This window comes from Pelophylax lessonae, assembly GCF_965119305.1.
Source record: "Pelophylax lessonae genome assembly, chromosome: 1".
NCBI classification, from domain to species: domain Eukaryota; kingdom Metazoa; phylum Chordata; class Amphibia; order Anura; family Ranidae; genus Pelophylax; species Pelophylax lessonae.
The window spans coordinates 182,429,457-182,448,768 of record NC_138768.1 but is presented as its reverse complement, the minus strand read 5'-3'; the positions used below and the strand labels follow the sequence as shown (position 1 = coordinate 182,448,768).

At 41.8% G+C, this 19,312-nt stretch overlaps 1 protein-coding gene across 2 annotated transcripts in view; it reads left to right on the top strand.

Annotated features, from left to right (window-relative positions):
- The window catches only part of MCC (MCC regulator of WNT signaling pathway), a gene marked incomplete at its 5' end in the record, with an annotated part of 565,928 nt that overhangs the window by 185,296 nt on the left and 361,320 nt on the right, over nucleotides 1–19,312 (top strand). The window contains one exon of one of the 2 annotated variants that reach the window (XM_082243688.1): nucleotides 4,937–5,506. The exons of the other annotated variant lie outside the window; for it this stretch is intronic. Coding sequence (XP_082099814.1) covers nucleotides 5,450–5,506 — 57 coding nt within the window. Of the gene's footprint in view, nucleotides 1–4,936; nucleotides 5,507–19,312 lie in introns of those variants that run through there. 2 annotated transcript variants of the gene reach the window in all.

Here is a 19,312-nt window from a genome sequence, read left to right as displayed (position 1 = left end):
GGCTGTCCTCAGGACAGAAAGCGAGGGTAATGTCTAACGGCAACACAGATGTAAATACATTTTTTTTTTTTTTTTATTAGAACCACTATTAGGTTGTATTGTGTTCCGTGCCTCGTAAGAGAGATTAACTCTCGTCCTGATCACCGATGGGAAAGTTTGAGTAAATCTAAAATTTTGGTTTACCACCAAAACAGAAATTTAGTGGAGTCCTGTAACTTAACACTTGTTTTACAGTCGTGTGAATTAAATTTATTATTGGCCATACAAAGTGTGATAAAACTGTACGACCAATGTCTGTTTTGACAAAACAATTAAATCTGACACCTATCAAACCATGTAAAAATGGCATGGACAAGCAATGAGTGACAGATAACTGTTTTGATCAAAACAAATTGATCTGTTGTGGTGGGGAAAAAAAGTCCATTGTATAAGGCACCCCTACATGTAGATTGATCATAAGGAATTCACAAAGGTATGGAAAATAGTATCATTTGGCCTGCATGAATGTTTTTTATTTTTTTCTGTCACCACCGATTGCCTTGAGTTGATCAAAACTGTCACTATTTGTTGCTCTTTACTCGGTCACCATTTTTGTCCCACTCGATCAATGTCTTTTTTTATTGTTTTGTCAAATCGGGCATTATTCAATTTTATCACACCATGTATAGCCACCTTTAGAGGGGATATCTCTCACAGTTGAAAGATATCCTCACACTAACTGCTGAGGCTATAGACTAGGAAGTGAAATCTCTCTGAGACACAGGTGAAACAAAAAATAAACTAACAGCAGTTCTAACCCTCCCCAAATCTATCTAAAATGAAGACCCTTAGGTTCTGGTATGGATTTAAGGGGAACCGCACACCAAAATAAAAAAAAAAACTGGCGTGGGGTTCCCCCCAAAATACATACCAGACCCATATCTGAGCATGCAGCCCGGCAGGTCAGGAAAAGGAGAGGGGCAAGCGAGCACCCTACCAGGCCACATGCCCTCAACATGGGGGGGCTCTGCGCCCCCCACCCCAAACCACCTTCTCCCTATGTGGATGGGAATAAGGGCCTCTTCCTGAACACCCTGGGCTGTGGTTGTCAGAGTCTGCGGTTGGGGGGCTTATCGGAATCTGGAAGCCCCCTTTGACAAGGGGGCCCCCAGATCCTGCCCCCCCCCCCCCATGTGAATGGGTATCGGGTACATCATACCCCAGGGCTTGACAAATTTGCCTGAAATCTAGGAGCCAGCTAAAAATGTTAGGAGCCAGTTTTTTTTTTGTTTTTTTTTTAAACTAACAACCAAGCTTTATTTAATAAAACGGATACTAAATTTACACATAAATAGGACTAGAACCCCACTCTCCTCTATAGCGCAATTGGATGGAAACAGACTGTCGGTCTCTTTCCATCCAATGCCATCTGATCCGATCCACGGGATGGATAGAAAATAGAACCACCATCCGTCTGTTTTTGGCGGGCAGGGTCAGATGGCGGCAGATTACTGCTCCATAGAGGAGACTGAACGGTCCGATCAGGTCTGCCTGAAAAACTGACAGGCGGACCTGATCAGACAGCCCGTGTGAAAGGGGCCTTCGGCTGTGGCACGGCGATGAGGGAAAAAAAGAATTGAAAAAAAAAAAAAAAAAGAAAAAAAACATTTTTTTATTTTTTTTTAATAATTAAAAAAAAAAAAGAAAAAATTATTATTTATTTTTTTTACATTTAAAAAATAAATTAATAATAATAACCACACTCCCTGTCCACTTACCTTTAAGCAAAGGTAACTGGACAGAGAGATGAAGCCTTAAAAAAATTCCCTCTCTTCTCCTCTTTGGCATTGAGAACATGCATTACTCCCGGCCACCACAAGAGGGCGTCAGTTCCCATAGCTTCTCATCTCACAGAAGAAGGCCGAAAAGCCGGGGACTAAATTTTTGGACGCCGCGGAAGTCCGTGAACTCGAAGAGGAGGTGGGGGGTGCAAAAGGGACAGGACACATCCTGCAGGGCACCTCAGGCGCCAGGTCGCTAATTCTAGTCGCAAATGCGACCTGGCGCCCGGGATTTGTCGAGGCCTGTCATACCCATAATCATTCATTCACCAAAAAAAATAAGAAACACAGGAAACCGTTTTTGACAAATTCTTTATTAAAAAAGAAAGTGTCCCTTGATGTAAATCCATCGTCAATTACGACGCCTGCTGGACCTGAAAAATAGAGGGAAAAAAAAAAATGCTTCCGCCTCCTGGGCCACCGGCTGACTGCTCTCTCTTCACCTTGACAGCTTTTATATAGGAAAGGGGCAGGGCCACCCATTTGTCACTGGGTGGCACCGCCCTCTTTTGACGTCATGTCAAAGCCCTCTCTGCCCCAAAGCACCCACCTATGTTGAGGGCATGTGGCCTGGTATGGTTCAGGAAGGGGGCAGGCTCGCTCGTCCACCCCTCCCCCCTTTCCTTTTCCTGACCTGCCAGGCTGCACGCTAAGGTAAGGGTGTATGGATTTTGGGAGGGACCCCACGCCAGGTTTTTTTTTCCCCATTTTTTAATAGCTGGCAATTTGGGATTTTTTTCTTTAGAAATGTCATTTTTGCTGTAGCATGTTCTGTATATGCTACAAATACGCCACTTTACAGGCACATTAAGCCCCCCCAGGCACTATATTTAAAGGAATTTTTCGTTTTCACTGTTTCACATTAAGCATTCTTAAAATCACTGCTCCTGAAAAAAAAGTTTTTTGTTTTTTTCTAAATGTTTGATACATGTCCCCTAGGGCAACACCCAGACCCATTTACTTGCATATAAGCCTTCAAAATGGGCGCTTTTGATTTTTCCATTTCGGCTCCCATAGACTTCAATGGGGTTCACTGTTCAGGTTTGAACATTTCTCCTGTTCGGGAGTTCTGCTGCAAACCAAACAGAAGAGTGTTCGGCCCATCCCTACTTACAATCTAGGAGGGAGGGTCGAGTGATACAAAAGGGTAATAACTATGTAACCGTGGGGGAAGATGGCGAAAATAAAACTACAGTTGTTAGGTGTTTGCAGAACATTATAACATTGAACCATAATTTAGGTTGGGTTCACACTGGTGCAATGCGGTTTCCCGCACCGCATCAGAATCACAGGCAGTTCACACTGTGCTCTGCGAACTGCTGCTGTCCATATAAAGTTAATACCCCCAAATCGGTTCGCAGAACGCAGTGCGAACTGTGGAATTGGATGGAATTAGGTCTGAACACCCAAAGAAATGATTCCAGTGCGGATAAGAGTCCTGCACCATTTAGGTGCGAATGCGATGTGATTTCAGCCTTACAAACTCTGTGGCTGAATTTGCACCGCACAGACATCACATGCGATGTGCACTGGAATGCGCTGCCAATTACATGTAATGTCAGAACTCAAATTAGTGTGAAGCCAGCCTCAAAGTGTTGGGTTGATAGGAACATTTCTATTTGTTTTGGTAGATAAATCTCTTCTGAGATTCTTTTTTCTTTTTTAGAATAGGCTCAAGGAGATCAGCTATGAGGAAGCTTTGGTCTTAAGGCCTGTACACACGTAGCGATTGTCGGCCGTAAATATTCGGTCGCCGAACGATCGGCCGATTGTCGGCTTGTTAGTATGATGCTTCCGACAACCGACAGCGAATTTTCGGCCGAACAGAATCTGGCGTGCAGACTTTAAAATTTTTGTTGGCCGTCACCAGAACGGCCGATTGTTCGCCAGTCAGTACAGAATTCGGCCGACAAACAGCAGATTAGCAAGACTGGGCATGCTCAGAAAAGAAAAAACACACGGAAAGTTAACCATCACATGACCTCACTTCTGCAGTTGGCTGTTGTTGGCCGACAAAATTCGTGTGCAGTCTTTAGCACTTTTCAGCCGACAGGACAGCACCGGACAAAAGACGGCCGATCGTTCTGCCGACAATAGCTACGTGTGTACAGGGCTTTACAATCCGGCCTGTTCAGCAGGGACTAGCCAAATTTCAATCCATGTATGTGGACAATGCTTGTACAAAAGTTGATTTACCGATTGACTTTTGTACAACCAGCCTGTAAAGGTAAAAGGCGCTCGATCAGCGCCGCCGGCTATAGCTGGCAATGCTGATCAGTGTATTACATAGTCAGGTTGAAAAAAGACACAAGTCCATCTGGTTCAACCAACAAAAAATATACACAATCCTATACCCGCAGTTGATCCTGAGGAAGGTGAAAAAACCCAGCAAATTATTGTGATGGTAGGGAAGTCTCCCTACTGCCAGAACACAATAGTGTGGAGTGATTTCCCCCATCTACCTTGTGTGTGTGTGTGTGTATATATATATATATATATATATATATATATATATATATATATATATATATATATATATATATATATGTGTAGGGGGTATCGGGTCTGTTTTTTTTTTTTTCTTTTTTTGTTTGTTTTTTCTCTGTTTAAACAAAAGAAAAAAAAATGGTAATCCTTTTACGGGCTGCCTTAGTCTGACATTAGGATATACTCCTAGAGAACAGTGCTTTTTGGTGTTTATTTTCAGATCAGTTTTACCACCTTTTGGGGTATTGGTTCGGTTCCCCTGGCACACAAGGCTCACCCCAGTCTCTATATGCCTAATGAAAACATGATGCATCTGTCCTAGATTACTGTTGTATTTTTGACACTGGCTCTTGTTGCCATCTATAAACTTACACAATTGTACCAGTAATTAGATTATTTTATAGGAAAAAAAAGCCATCGGTTAACTGAAGCTGTAATACTCTAACAGCCACATAATGTATTGGCATATTTGTTTCATTATCCATTTGAAAGAAGATACATTAATTTCAGGAGTGCTCTGGTGGTTCCCTCCCCCCTCTGGAGTGTGTCACCGCTCCAAGCCCGTCCCTCCATTGCACTCTGTAGCCAGCAGCTAGACAGCTGTTTTTGATCACAAAGCCATACACTCGCATGTGAGAAGCAGCCAGAAAGTTTATCATATAGTGCCCAGCTGAAGTGTCTTGTGTTTCCTATTGGAGGTGCTTTGTGTGTGGATGAATGGCTGGAGTGGACTTTGCACACTCTGTGCACACTGATCTTCTATGGGGAGGTGTCCTCAGTGGAAGGGACACCGAGGCCAGGACACAGCTATAAGCGAGCACAGCTGCACACCAGCTCTTTCTGAGCATTGACTTTTTTTCATCACAAGTCCTGTTGCTGTGCGCTTAATGTTTCTGCATGTCTTCGTCTAGCACTTACAAAGCAAGCCTGACCTCCTCAGGCTGAGCATCAGCTCATTCCTATGTGTGTCAAAGCTGGCTCTTCTGCATGTCACACTTGTAAAAGTTGTGCCTGTGAATGGCTGGACCAGAGGATGCATGCTGCTTTGGAAGACAAGCGAAGAGGTGCTGCCAGGATTTCTGAAATGTTTGTGCCGTAAAGGCTTATTGGATAAAAACCCCATCACCCTTTAGACTGGAAACATGAGTTCTGGGCTTGGGATTAACTGTAAGGAGGAATCCAATGCTGAAGCTAGCGAGGTAAGCGTTCCATCATTATGCATGTTACAGTACTATGCAAATGAATCCGTATTATGGGACCTCTATGTTCTGTAATGGAGTTTAGGGTTTAGGCAAGAAGAGGTTAAGAGAAAACCACCTATGTCTGTGTCTGAGTCATAAAACCACTCCACTGCCCTTTCTGTGATCTCTTTTTTGCTTTGTACTAAGAACTAAAAATGCAGGAAAAAAAAAGATGCATGCATGATAAAACTGGTGTCTCCTTCTAGAAATCGGAAACTCATAAATCAGGTGATTGATAGATCTAGCTTTCCAGATTGTAGCTGTCATTTTTCCAGTTCAGGCAATAAACACCTTATTGAGTTTTCAGATTTTTTTTACTCCGCTCCCTTTCACACCTCGCATGAGTGTAGTCAGGTGATTTGGGGGTGTTAAGCATTTTTTAGATGCTCCTATTAAAGTCTATGGGGCCAAAATCGTGTGATTATGCCCTAAAGAAGCTTGTGTACTTTTTCAGACTTGAGGTGACAATGGACATGAGGCTTAGGTGTGAATTGTCTTCTTTATAATAATGGGATTCTTCACCTTGAGCGATGGCGTGCTTCGGGTTTTAGGCAACAAAACGTTCAGGTGTGAATGGGGGCTCGAAGTTTGCTGTAACCCTGTAGATGCAAAGCGGCATCACTTTATTACAGAATAGTATAATCTGAAACTTTTCTAGGAAGGTGTATGCCGATAGTCTGAGATGAATATACTAATTATTATTTCAGATACTTTACATATACATTACACATTCACATCAGTCCCTGCCCTCAAGGAGCGTACAATCTAAGGTCCCTAACTCACATTCATACATACATAGCAGGATCCAATTAACCTACCAGCAAGTCTTTGGAGTGTGGTAAGAAACCAGAGTACCCGAAGGAAACCCACGCAGGCACAGGGAGAACATGCAAACTCCAGGCAGGTAGTGTCACCGTGGTTGGGATTCGAACCAGCGACCCTCTTGCTGCTAGGTGAAAGTGCTAACCACTACACCACTGTAATAATTCATATTGCACCATTATTGGTATTGGTGTCGATAAGAACTACAAGTACTCGTGCAAATGCTCAAAATAAAACTGATTCCTTTAAGACCTGGTTTACATATATGCGAATTGCATGCGTTTTGAGCTGCATCTGACTCGCATGACCTGTGAACCTGCAGCCTTTTCAATGGAGTCTGTTAACATATGTGTGGGCCAGCCGCAGCTCGTTTTTAAAAAGTCTGGTGCGATTTTGAGCCCAGTTCCGGTGTGATTTCCATTGCCCTACACTTTGACAATTCACACCTGAACTGCTGAACAAAGTCGCACCGGAGGGGGATGAAATCCCGCTGTCAAAACCAGACCGCACATATGTGAACCCAGTCTTGCAGTTATAGTTCTAAATAATTCTAAAACGGTAATCTTTTTCATTAGCTTAAAAAAACACGTCGCATGAGACTAAAAATGGGTATTGGTAATTTAGTATCGGCAATTAGTATCGGTGAGTACTTGAGGAAAAGTATCGTACTCCTACTTAAAAAAAAAAAAAAAAGAAACTGATATCGGTGCATCCCTACACATTCAATGTCCCTCGACATTCAAAGAAAATGACCGCTGCCCAACCAATTTCTAGCTATTGGTTTTCCAGAATAGAATTGAAAAATGAAATGGAAGCCTGGCCAGGTTATATAGAGAAGATCTCCTCCAGTAATTTGCCTGTAGATGTAAGTTGGCTCCATTGGGAGATGTGTGTGAGCTTTGCCCATCATCTGCACAAAGTACTGACAGATATCACTGATCTTGCTTATGACGGGTAATGTCCATGTGTTGTCATCTTATATAAGAAGCCAGGAGATTATAAAGGAGTTTATGGATGGATGGAGTCTTTCAGATGTCAGTAAAATAGAAAGCATGCAGCTGCCCCATAGACTCCCAATCTCGCTGTGTTACTTGATCTGCCATTTAGAGCATATTCCCTAACGTTATCTTTATGGGGGAAGGGTAAAGGAAGCAGATTCCTTTGGGAAGTTTTTTTTTTTTTGCTGTGCCCTTTTCAAACACAGCTACAGACAGTCGGCCGTCTCAGCTTCTCCTGCCAAAGTCTTTCCTTAAAATATGGAAACAGAATGTAAATCTATATATAATATGCACATGAGCATTGGGTCCTATAGCAAGACTGGACTGAACTTCATTGACCTTAGAAAAGGGAAATGATTTGCGGAGAATAAAATAATAAAATCTGCAGCCTCAGCGGCACAGACTGCAGCCCATGTCCATTTCAGTGTGACCGAGGAAAGTGCCTAGCTTGGTACTTGTGTGTATTGAGACATTCACTTCATTACCGCCTTACTGCCTGCAATGTCACGTCACGTACGCCAAACACATCGGTATTATATCCACATATTGGTGCCAGACTAGTTTTGTTGCTTTTGCCATTAGGAGAAACTTCAACCCCCCCTCATTCCTGGTAATTTTTTTAACTCCTTAACTTTTTTGCTACTTTATCTGCAATAAACATACTCGCATGTCTAGTGAATATAGTGTAAATCTGCTGTGATCTGCCGATCTAGGGTCATGCACTGCCATCAGCAAGCTGTCACTTATTGGTCCTTGCAGCCAGCCTCATGATTTACCGTCTACCAGATTCGCCCCTTAGGCACCTCCTGTTCTGCCCTCCTCCAGCACTCTGTAGGCCTCAGCTAAAGCTTCCTGGGATAAAGTAATGTGTAGACCACAGGAGCAGGAGAATGTCATTTTTGCCTAGGCTAGAATAAAGACAAGGCAGGATGGACCTCTCTCATTGACTCTCTGGCTGTGATTAACCGCATCAGGATTCAATGGCTCCCGCTGCTGTGTGAGCCAATGAGGTGAGAGAGACCCAGTGGAGCTGCTGCTCTCTTGCACATGGCAGGATGGAGTTCAGGCTCAGATAAGTATAAGATTGGGGAGGGGGGGGAGCTGCATTTAGAAGGTTTTTAACCTTTAATGCATACATTGCACCTTTTAGAACCACTTTGTCTTGTATATTGTGTTTCTTCCAAATGTGTGCACAGTAATCCAGCATAGCACTTTGATTCTTTTGAGGGACTTTCTGTGATAAAGACCAGCCACGGTTGCTTTCTCTCCATGTTCAGGATGATTGGCCTTGTCTCTGCCCCCTCCTCTCCTTAATCTTTTTTTTTTTTTTTTTTAAATAAGGTTATTGCCAGGTTTGCAACATTTGCTGCACACCGTCTGTCTATTGAGGAATATATTTAAAGTTTTAGTAAACACTGCTTGGTTGCTTCTTCCTACGGATACGTTTAAAATAAAGTTACAATGAATACCTCCTAAATGTGCAGCGTTTAGGAGATATTGAAAATGACCTCACTGGTGCATGTGCACTACGCTCTGAAGTGCAGGTAATCCAGAGCGCTGTGCCGCCATTGTGACTCCCGTGCACATCAGGGGGTGCGATGTAATTGCAGCTCGGTCATTCAGATGGCCAGAGACCACAAACATAGAAGGTAGACAGGAGAAGATTGAAGCCCTGTCAGCGGTGATAGCCCCACACTGGAAGGAAACCTTTTCTAGGGAAGTCTGTCATAATGTGCTAGTATGTGTTTAAATACTAGCATATTATGCCATTTACTTGGTTTTTAAATGAATGCTTTGTGCCTGGAGTTAAACTTTAAGTCCGGGTTCACACTGGAGCGACGGGGGAAACCCTGCGATTAAGTGCTGGTTTCTGCATTGCGCCTGTATTGCACAGTGGTTCACGCTGACCTATGCGAATCACGGAGTCTAAATGTAAAGTTAATTACACCCCTAGATGGGTTCGCAGATTGCAGTGCGAACTGTCAAACGGTGCGGGAATCTGATCACATAGGTGTGAACACCCATGCGATCCGATTCCAGTGCAGACTAAAAAAAGGGTCCTGCACCATTTTGGAGCAATTGCGATGCAATTTCATCCATACAGTTTTTATGGCTGAATTTGCATCGCACAGACCACGCATTTGATCTGCACAGCAATGCAGTGTGAACCCAGCCTCAGGATTACAGCAGTCTCTTTGCGATGGTATTTGATTTGATGCTTTGCACAGGAAAATGTATTGTGTACATTTTTATAGCAGTTTTAAAGAGGTTGTAAACCCCCCTCTGTAAGTTGTACCTATAGGTAAGCCTATAATAAGGCTTCCCTATAGGTACTGGAAATATCTCCTAATCTTGCACCGTTTAGGAGATAGTTACTTTTCTTGCAGCCGTTGACGTCATCCGCGCATGCGCTCTGAAGGAATGGCCACCCGTGCCGTTCCTTCCGTAAACGGCAGCTCCCACGTGCATGCTAGCTCATTATGCCTTTTGTCTTACAGGTTTTTTTTTTTGAGTTTACAACCTCTTTAAGCGAATATCAATGAGGAAAGTAGAGGCAATGTTTTAAACAAAGTACAAAGATTTGCAGATTTTTTATCAGTTTAGAAAAGTCATACCAATGAAAGATGATTGGTTGTATTATACATTTTGTTTTGCCTAACAAAAAAAATTGGACGGCCTTGTGATGATTTCTGATGCTAGTGTTGTATCAGTTATAAGAGTGTACATTAGTACATAGATTTTGTAGTTATCTTAGAAGTGCTGGGTACTTCAGTCAGTGTAAAGTAACTCTGAGTTTTTCCTTGGCGTGTTTCTTCCCCAATGTTTATTTAGGAGTAAGAGAACATTTCCTGATTGGACGAGTAATAGCCGGAAATAGTAGAGCGTTTGATCCAGCAGGACTGGGACGGTGCCATCCTCTCTGCAGTGTCAGAGACAAACTGAAGACAAGCAATACCCTTCAGAGCCTTATTTACCAGAAGGCAAGGAGATGAGTTTTTCAGGTCTGCCATGATCGAGCATTGATTGCTACTTGAGCCAGTAGATGAAACGTGCAGGCAAATAACTGAGAACTGTTTTCACTTGACTGAGCCACATTTGTGGACACCACGTCTTGAAAGTGTCATCATACGGCCAAGGTCACAGCGCATATCCCGAGTCCTTGTGATTAAACGCAGGCTATTGCTCCTACAGTCAGCTTTGTTCCGTGTATTCTGTGTGTTGCAACAAATATGTTTGTTATAGTAACAACTCTGCATTCACTTTTCATGTGGGCTATTGGAATTGGTTGATAAATCGGAACATTCTCTTCCATTACGAATATTATAGGAGCTATATAACTAGTTGTGTCCTTCATTTTCTATTTTCTTTGTTCTCACTTTATTTATGGCCTCTACCCAGCTCGCCCCTTCAATCTCATGGTAGTATTTGATCTGCTTAGGGCAGGTACTGAATATTTATATGACTTTGTAAAGCTAAGTGGAGTGGAGGACATCAAATGTTTCCAAATTCAATAGGATATTTTGAGTGTTGTTGAACAAGCTGACAGATAACGAATATAACACAAAGGATTCCCAAGGAAATGAAAAAGTTATGAGGTTGGTGATGTAATGAGAAGTTTTTTTTTCCCTAAGGTTGCACTTTTGTTGAGAAAGAAAAAAAAACATTCCCCGCTTGGTGATCTCTGAATATTACAAGGATTTTAACAAACTTTGTTGCAGATTCCTACCTTTTGTTATTCTGAAGAAATCCTTGTTTGTTCCTCTGTGCTGAGTGGGTCTAATGGGAGTGGTTTCATATATATATATATATATATATATATATATATATATATATATATATATATATCAGTTGTGGCAGCTGCAGAGCTCTAATGAGTAAAGCTGCTGGGCCTGCATCCCTTTAGACATGTTCCTATTGGGAGTAGAGATAAGCTTAGGTGTGTTCGAGTTGCTACGTGCTCGATCCCGCCAGGGAGCCGACACTGCACTCCACTAATCACAGGCAGTGAGACATTTCCCAGTCTGTGGAGCAGTGGATCAGGAAATGTCTCACTGCCTGTGATTAGCGGAGTGCAGTGTCTGCTTCCTGGCGGGATCGGGCACGTAGCAACTCGAATACGCCCTAGCTCATCCCTGATTGGGAGTATCCCACCAAAAATGACATTTTTGTTGCAGGGGATGCCAGAAATCTGACTTGTATCTTAGAAGATTTCTGGGAAAATTGGTGAGCCAATCAAACAAGCAGGAAATTATGTTTCTGGGGTGTGGTCAGTACATATTCTCCAGGTAGCCATATTGCAATGCATTTTTTTTTTTTAGAAAATTACATCAGCTGCAGATTGAAAAGGAAAGGTCATTTTTAATCAATTACAATATAATTTGTGCCGCAATTGTATACGCTATATTGTTTTTTCTTTATTTGCTGATTTTTTTCCCCACGAAAGTGGAGTTACCCTTTAAAGCTAACCTAAAAACCCTTCTTTATCTCCTACATACTCATTGGGCAATGAATGATCTCACACTGATGATTTGTTCCCTGAGTAGACAGGTGACACAAGGAACTGAGATCTTCAACTTTGCAGTATGATGTGAATCACAAGACTGGTTTACAGTGGTTGAAAACCTCACAAATGAAATTTGAACAAAGCACATATTTCTATAGGGTTTAGTGTGTCTCCAAAGCACTAAGTGACGGTTCACATTACTGCGATGCTAGACATTGCATGTGATGCGCACCACATTGCTGCGCAGATCACATGCGATGTCTGTGCAATGCGATTCTAGCCATACAAAATGTATGACTGAAATCGCATCGCATTCGCACCCTTTTTATTTTTGATCCGCACTGGAATCGGGTCACATGGGTGTTCACACCTATGCAATCCGACTCCTGCATCATTTTACAGTTCGCATTGCAATCTGCAAACCAATCTGGGATTGTCATTAACTCTACATTGACACCCCCAGCGATTCGCATATCTCAGTGTGAACCACTGTGCAATTCTGGAGCAATGCGGGAACCAGCACTGATTCGCAGGGTTTGCCGCGTCACACCAGTGTGAGCCGGGACTAAGTGTCATTTATGTCTCCGGTCTCTTTTCTGTGTTATCAGCATTAGTCATTTCTGATAAGTTTTCCTGACACCAAGAAAAAAAAAAAAAAGATGACTGGAGGATCTTGCACAGCCTGTGATGGACAGCCTCAGGTCTGTTTCTGTGTGCTGTGTGAAAGGGAGAGGGGTGTCCCTTCCCTCCAATCAGCTCTCAAAGCTTGTGTACAATGTATAACTGTAGCTCCCTGTCCCCTGCTTTTTGAGTCTGTAAAAAATCAGTTTTACAAGGATGTACAGGACAAATGGCTGCAAATAAACTGGTACAACTTATGTAGGAGGATTTGCTTCACCTGTGTGCATCACCTGAGGCCAGTAACTTCACTTGGGTTTACAAACACTTTAGCATCAAAACAAACTTTGTACCAAATGGAACCCTTAAAAACAAAAGGTTCCCTTTAAAGCCTGGACACCAGCAGTGTGTACCCCTATTCTTCAATCTCCACCCTATCTGTTCAGAAAAATATAAAAAAACAAAATACATCACCTCCGGGACAGACATTCCTTTCTCCCTGTGGCTGAAGGGGGGTTGTGGTGGCTCCTAGGGTCCTAAGGATGGTGGGGAAGGGGAAAGTGGGCCACATATTCTCTTTAAGCAGTTTGTTTAGCTATTTGCCTGGACCTTGCCTTAGTTAAAACATAAAGGAGTAAAAAAGTAAAAATCGAACAATAAATTAAGTGTTTTGAGGGTTTTTAAAATGATGTTCATCACCCCAGACACTGCTTCCCTGTCCAGTGCAGATAGGAGAGGCTGTGCCTAGATTTTCTGGGTTCTCTTCTCACTTCCCCCTGCTGACATAACCTCCTCCCCAGTGCAGCCAGTAGAGGTCAGTCTTCCAACCTTTGGGGGATCTCTGTACATTTTTTGTTTTGGGGGAGGCATAAGAAGTCACATTTCTGGACTAAGCAAAATTGGGAAGCTACACACTGAGATACCCACCACCTCCATTACTACAGAAACCTTCCAGTGCATCAGCCATTTACTTTTTTATATTTACTTTTTATTTCTCTTGCCCCTCCTAAAATTTTGAACAGTGTGTGTGTGTGTGTATGTGTGTATGTGTGTGTGATGTATATGTGTATATATATATATATATATATATATATATATATATATATATATATATATATACAGTATATATACAGTGCCTTGCGAAAGTATTCGCCCCCCTTGAACTTTGCCACCTTTTACCACATTTCAGGCTTCAAACACCAAGATATAAAACTGTAATTTTTTTGTGAAGAATCAACAAGTGGGGACACAATCATGAAGTGGAACGCAATTTATTGGATATTTCAAACTTTGTTAACAAATAAAAAACTGAAAAATTGGGCGTGCAAAATTATTCAGCCCCTTTACTTTCAGTGCAGCAAACTCTCTCCAGAAGTTCAGTGAGGATCTCTGAATGATCCAATGTTGACCTAAATGACTAATGATGATAAATAGAATCCACCTGTGTGTAATCAAGTCTCCGTATAAATGCACCTGCACTGTGATAGTCTGAGGTCAGTTTAAAGCGCAGAGAGCATCATGAAGAACCACGAACACACCAGGCAGGTCCGAGATACTGTTGTGGAGAAGTTTAAAGCTGGATTTGGATACAAAAAGATTTCCCAAGCTTTAAACCTCCCAAGGAGCACTGTGCAAGCGATAATATTGAAATGTAAGGAGTATCAGACCCCTGCAAATCTTAGAAGACCTGGCCGTCCCTCTAAACTTTCAGCTCATACAAGGAGAAGACTGATCAGAGATGCAGCCAAGAGGCCCATGATTACTCTGGATGAACTGCAGAGATCTACAGCTGAGGTGGGAGACTCTGTCCATAGGACAACAATCAGTCGTATACTGCACAAATCTGGCCTTTATGGAAGAGTGGCAAGAAGAAAGCCATTTCTTAAAGATATCCATAAAAAGTGTAGTTTAAAGTTTGCCACAAGCCATCTGGGAGACACACCAAACATGTGGAAGAAGGTGCTCTGGTCAGATGAAACCAAAATCGAACTTTTTGACAACAATGCAAAACGTTATGTTTGGCGTAAAAGCAACACAGCTCATAACCCTGAACACACCATCCCCACTGTCAAACATGGTGGTGGCAGCATCATGGTTTGGTGGGGCTGCTTTTCTTCAGCAGGGACAGGGAAGATGGTTAAAATTGATAGGAAGATGGATGAAGCCAAATACAGGACCATTCTGGAAGAAAACCTGATAGAGGCTGCAAAAGACCTACTGGGACGGAGATTTGTCTTCCAACAAGACAATGACCAAGTCAAAGTCCGGACGAGCGAGAGAGAGAGAGATCTCTGATAATCAGATGACTTCTCATTTTGTTGCATGACACTAGTATTGAATTCAACAATGCGTACTAAACGTATGATTTTTTTTCTATTTCGTATGATTCTGCAAAAGCTTCCTGGTTGCATAGCTACCTTATCAGATATTTCAAAACAAAAACAATGGCAGCCGGGGTTTTTCTGGGTAATTTTTCTGATTCTGATCATCGTGGTCTTTGTCTATCGATTTTTAGCGAATGCATACTGTTCTGATTAAAGGATTGTTGTTCGCTAGGCTGTCGCATGACACAAGTTTTCGTGTTTTTTTTCCTTTGGATTTTGTTGGATGGAATATTGTGGTCGGCTGTCGAAAGCTGTGTACGAATGATCATATTATCGTGCGATCAATTCGATCAAAGCTATTTTTTTTTCTTTTGTATGATTATCTGGTCATGAGTATGAGGCATGAAGCTGCAAATCTTTGACTAAGTGAATACCAAAAAAGCAGTAAGGGTCTGTCTGTCTGTCCTAAAAAGTAGTGGTGGTGCTTACCTGGGATATAGTCTGCAGTAGTGAATCAGATGACAGTTTGGAATACATCTGACTGATTACTGTGAAAAGCACATAACCTAATGTTATTACTTTTTCATTCAAATTCAAATCAAATAGTTCTGTAATATTGAAGCAGTCTGGGTGCTTTTAGTAAACCGATGGCATGCCCCAGAATTCTTATTCCGATTAAAAAAAAAAAAAATCCTAAAATAAACTATGAAAAAGTCTATGCCAACGTAATACATTTGAGAAATTGACTGTAGATTGTGAAAGCGGTTGTAATAAACAGGTGAGGCAATGTGCAATGCTGTTGCTCGTCTGTGCACGAGGCAGTTGTCTTCAAGTGTCATTTCATTGCAGTAGGAGTCTTCCCTGCTGGATGACCTTGGAAATGATGAGGTAGAGTGTGTAATTGAGTTGTCTGCCTATACCATGCTCATTTACAGGTAAAGATTAGGGAGAGGCCATTTTACTGTGAGAAACAGGAATGTGCTGGCAGGAAAACAAGCTCACCACCCATAGACACGCTTGCAGAATGACCTCTGTTGTTATTGGGCTAGAGGAGGGATGGGTTCTATTACATAACTCCCGGGTCTAAAGCGAAGTCATTGAATAGCATAGTCTTGTGTTTATTCCACAGGGATGTACTGGCATCTTCTAAATGCAGCACAACTAGCCAAATTTTACACCTTATGATTTGTAGTGATCATCTTCATCGTGCAGAGACTTCTATTCATTCAGTTTGTGCTTGGTATACTTTGAACAAACACCTTCTACACTCTGTTCAAGTATGTAGTAATGATGAACTTACTCCTATGTCCACTTGGCAGAAGAGCTAGCCATAAGACAGAAAATGTCCAACAATGACCACTCCCCAGAAAATCCAGGCTCGGGACACACTAGCCTGACTCCAAAGTCACATGACTTTCAGTGCAACTTTGGAATCTGACTTTGCTACGCCCTTGATGTGACTTTTTACACTTTGTGGCATTGAAGTCGTGTCAAAGTCGGACCAAAGTAGTGCAGGAACCTTTTCTAAAGACAGATTTGTGTAGTATCAATTAAGACAGCTCTCATAGGGAAACCATGAATTTCACATATCATCCGACTTGGGGTCTTGCAAGTCGTATCCTATGTCGCATCAGTGTGAACTGAGCCTCAATCAGATTCTCAGCAATGTTTGACGATAGGTAGGTGTGTCTCACAGCATTTGTGGCCCAGGTAAGACCTAAATTGCCAGTTTCCTTCTAGTCTGCTATGATATTTATTGTATAGCTTTTTAGCGAGGGAAGGTCCTTTAGACACTGTTATAACCATAACACTGATCTACGATGGAAGTGTTACATTCTGCAAATACACAAATATCTGATTCCTATGGCCCGGTCTTTCATAAATCTGGCTACTGGTTTCCCAATTGCAATCACAAAAAATAGTCTGTGCTGTTAAAAGGCACTATTCATTTTAATGTAAATTATCCTCACCGTAGGCACTGGCTTACTTGTTATACATCAGGAGATTAGTGTCTGGCTACCCGTCGTGGTGTATTGAAGTTTAGTGGTGTTTTATGCTGCCCGTGTACTGTTAATCTGAGTGCTAGAGGAAGGCCATGTATACATTTTCTGAAATTCCAAACATGCCTTTATTGAAAATTCCAGGGGGCATAATAACTATTCATTATTTCAGCACTGATAAAGATTTAAAGGCTCAGTTTATAGGCAGTGCAAAGCGCCAGTAATGACAACAGCAAAAGTACAGTTAGAATTTTACTAAAAAGCAACAAATATGTAAATCACTACATGCCTATACCTCACACAAATTTCCTATTGGTTACCCTCTATAAAAAAAAAAATTAAAAATAAATCTTAAACTGGGATATCCAGTATATTGTCCAAACAAAACATTTGCAGCAAAAATTGTCTCTGATGGAATAGGGCCAGCAACTTCAGTCTACAGTACTATGGACTGTCCTACGTTCAAAAGATGGCACAAGCTTCCAGAAACACTGGCCACACAATTCTCCTGCAGCTATCAAAGTCTTACAACCCAGCACCTATTGAAGTGACAGAAGTATTGAATTCTATCCTTCCTTTTGTGCAGTCTCCCAGCAGTTTTAAAAATGCAGCTTTCTCTAGACGGCTCTTCTGCTTCTGTGATCTCCTCTCTTGGTGCACTCTTTGAGAATTGTGTGGATAGGCATCATGCAGATGATAGAGAACTATTGTATAGACATAAATATATTTAAGAGTTTCCAATTTTATGGGACAACAGGCAGCAGTAACAACTTTAAAATAAATAATACAACACCTTTTGGCTGGATAACGATTGGCCGCGGTCCTTTTATTATTGGCTTAACCATTTGCCGACCACCCCACGTACATATACTGTGGAGCGGCACCTTCTACAGGCGAAATCACGTACATGTACTTAGCCTGTTGCTTCCCGGGTCTGCGGCATGCACGCCCGCCTCCGGTAACCAACTGTTGCTGTGATTGGATACAGGGACTCCCCGATCGCTCCCAACTGAGGCAGAATGGCAGTCTGCCTAAGTAAACAAAGCAGATCCACGTTCTGTGACCAGGGAAGACAGGGATCCTGTGTTTCTGCTATGCAGGAGCTCGGATCTCTGTCTTCCCACAGTACAAGTAACCCCCACACAGTAATCACTCTTTAGGGACACATTTAACCCTTTGATTGCCCCTGACGTTACCCCTTGCCTGCCAGTGTCAGTGCATATTTTTTAGCACTGATCACTGTATTGGTGTCAATGGTCCCCAAATAGTGTCACTTAGTGTCAGATTTGTCTGCCTCAATCCCGCTATAAGTCGCTAATTGCCGCCAATAATGTCATAAAAATATCTTATAGTTTGCAGACGTTATAACTTTTGTGCAAACCAATCAATATACGCTTATTGGGATTTCTTTTTTTTTACCAAAAACGTGTAGTTGGTAAATGTGTCCGTACATTGCTCTACATAGAAGGGGGTTTCCTTAGATTTGATAAGTAAGATCATCAAAATGTGCCATACTTGTAAAGTGTGAAATCCTATCTGGCCAAATATAAATTGGATAGTTTAGGTATGTCTTTCTACCAAAATACACTGTACAGGTACAGTATTGTAAAGTTGTTTTCTAAGGTTGCTTTAAAAAAAAAAGAAAAGTAAAGTATAAATACAAAAAGTTAGGCCTCATTCACATGGGTGTGATTGGGTGTACACCCGTGCAAAGGCCTTAGTTGGCTGAACAGGGATGCATAGGTGTTCCGATGCATCAGACACCTGTGCAGAGCTAACATGGCCCTCAAATCGGTGTACGCATAAATACGTGAACTAGGTCTTAGAGTGTTGAAGGATTAGAACACCTTTTTTTGTTTGTTTGTCCTGATGACCATTATCACTTAGAGTGAAAGTAAAATAAATCCCACATTTTGAGATGTCACCAGATTAGGATTGGAATGGAAACCTTCCAGTGTTCTGGTGACAATCCCCCATGTTTTAACACTGACCATAAAAAGCAGTAATGGTGCTAGTTTTATTTCTCGCCAGGCACTATACATGGAGTATGTAGATTCTCTCACACTGGTCATACTTGTGGATTTCCTCTAGATGCTTTGGTTTCCTCTTAAAATATCCTGTTAGGCTAATAAATACTTTGACTGTGAAGAGACCGGAGATTCTGAGCCTTGTGGTTGGAAGGGACTGAGTTGAGCAGTTCTCTGTACCATGTACAGTTTGTTGCTGTAAACAAAGAGAAAACGACACACAAATAGGGAAAAATGTCAGGTTGATTTGTTGGGAGCGCTTCGTTTTTGTATAAATCTGTTAGATTTTACACAAGGGATAATTCCTTTCTTAATGTAGGGCCCAAGAGCTAGAAGTTTTAAGCAGATGGAAAAAACAAATCAGTTTTGGTTTGATTATACCCATTTTTAAACCCGATTTGTCAACAAATTCAATGAGCTCATTTTTACTTTATTCAATAGGCTCCTGGCTTTATTATAGAAGTGATCCAG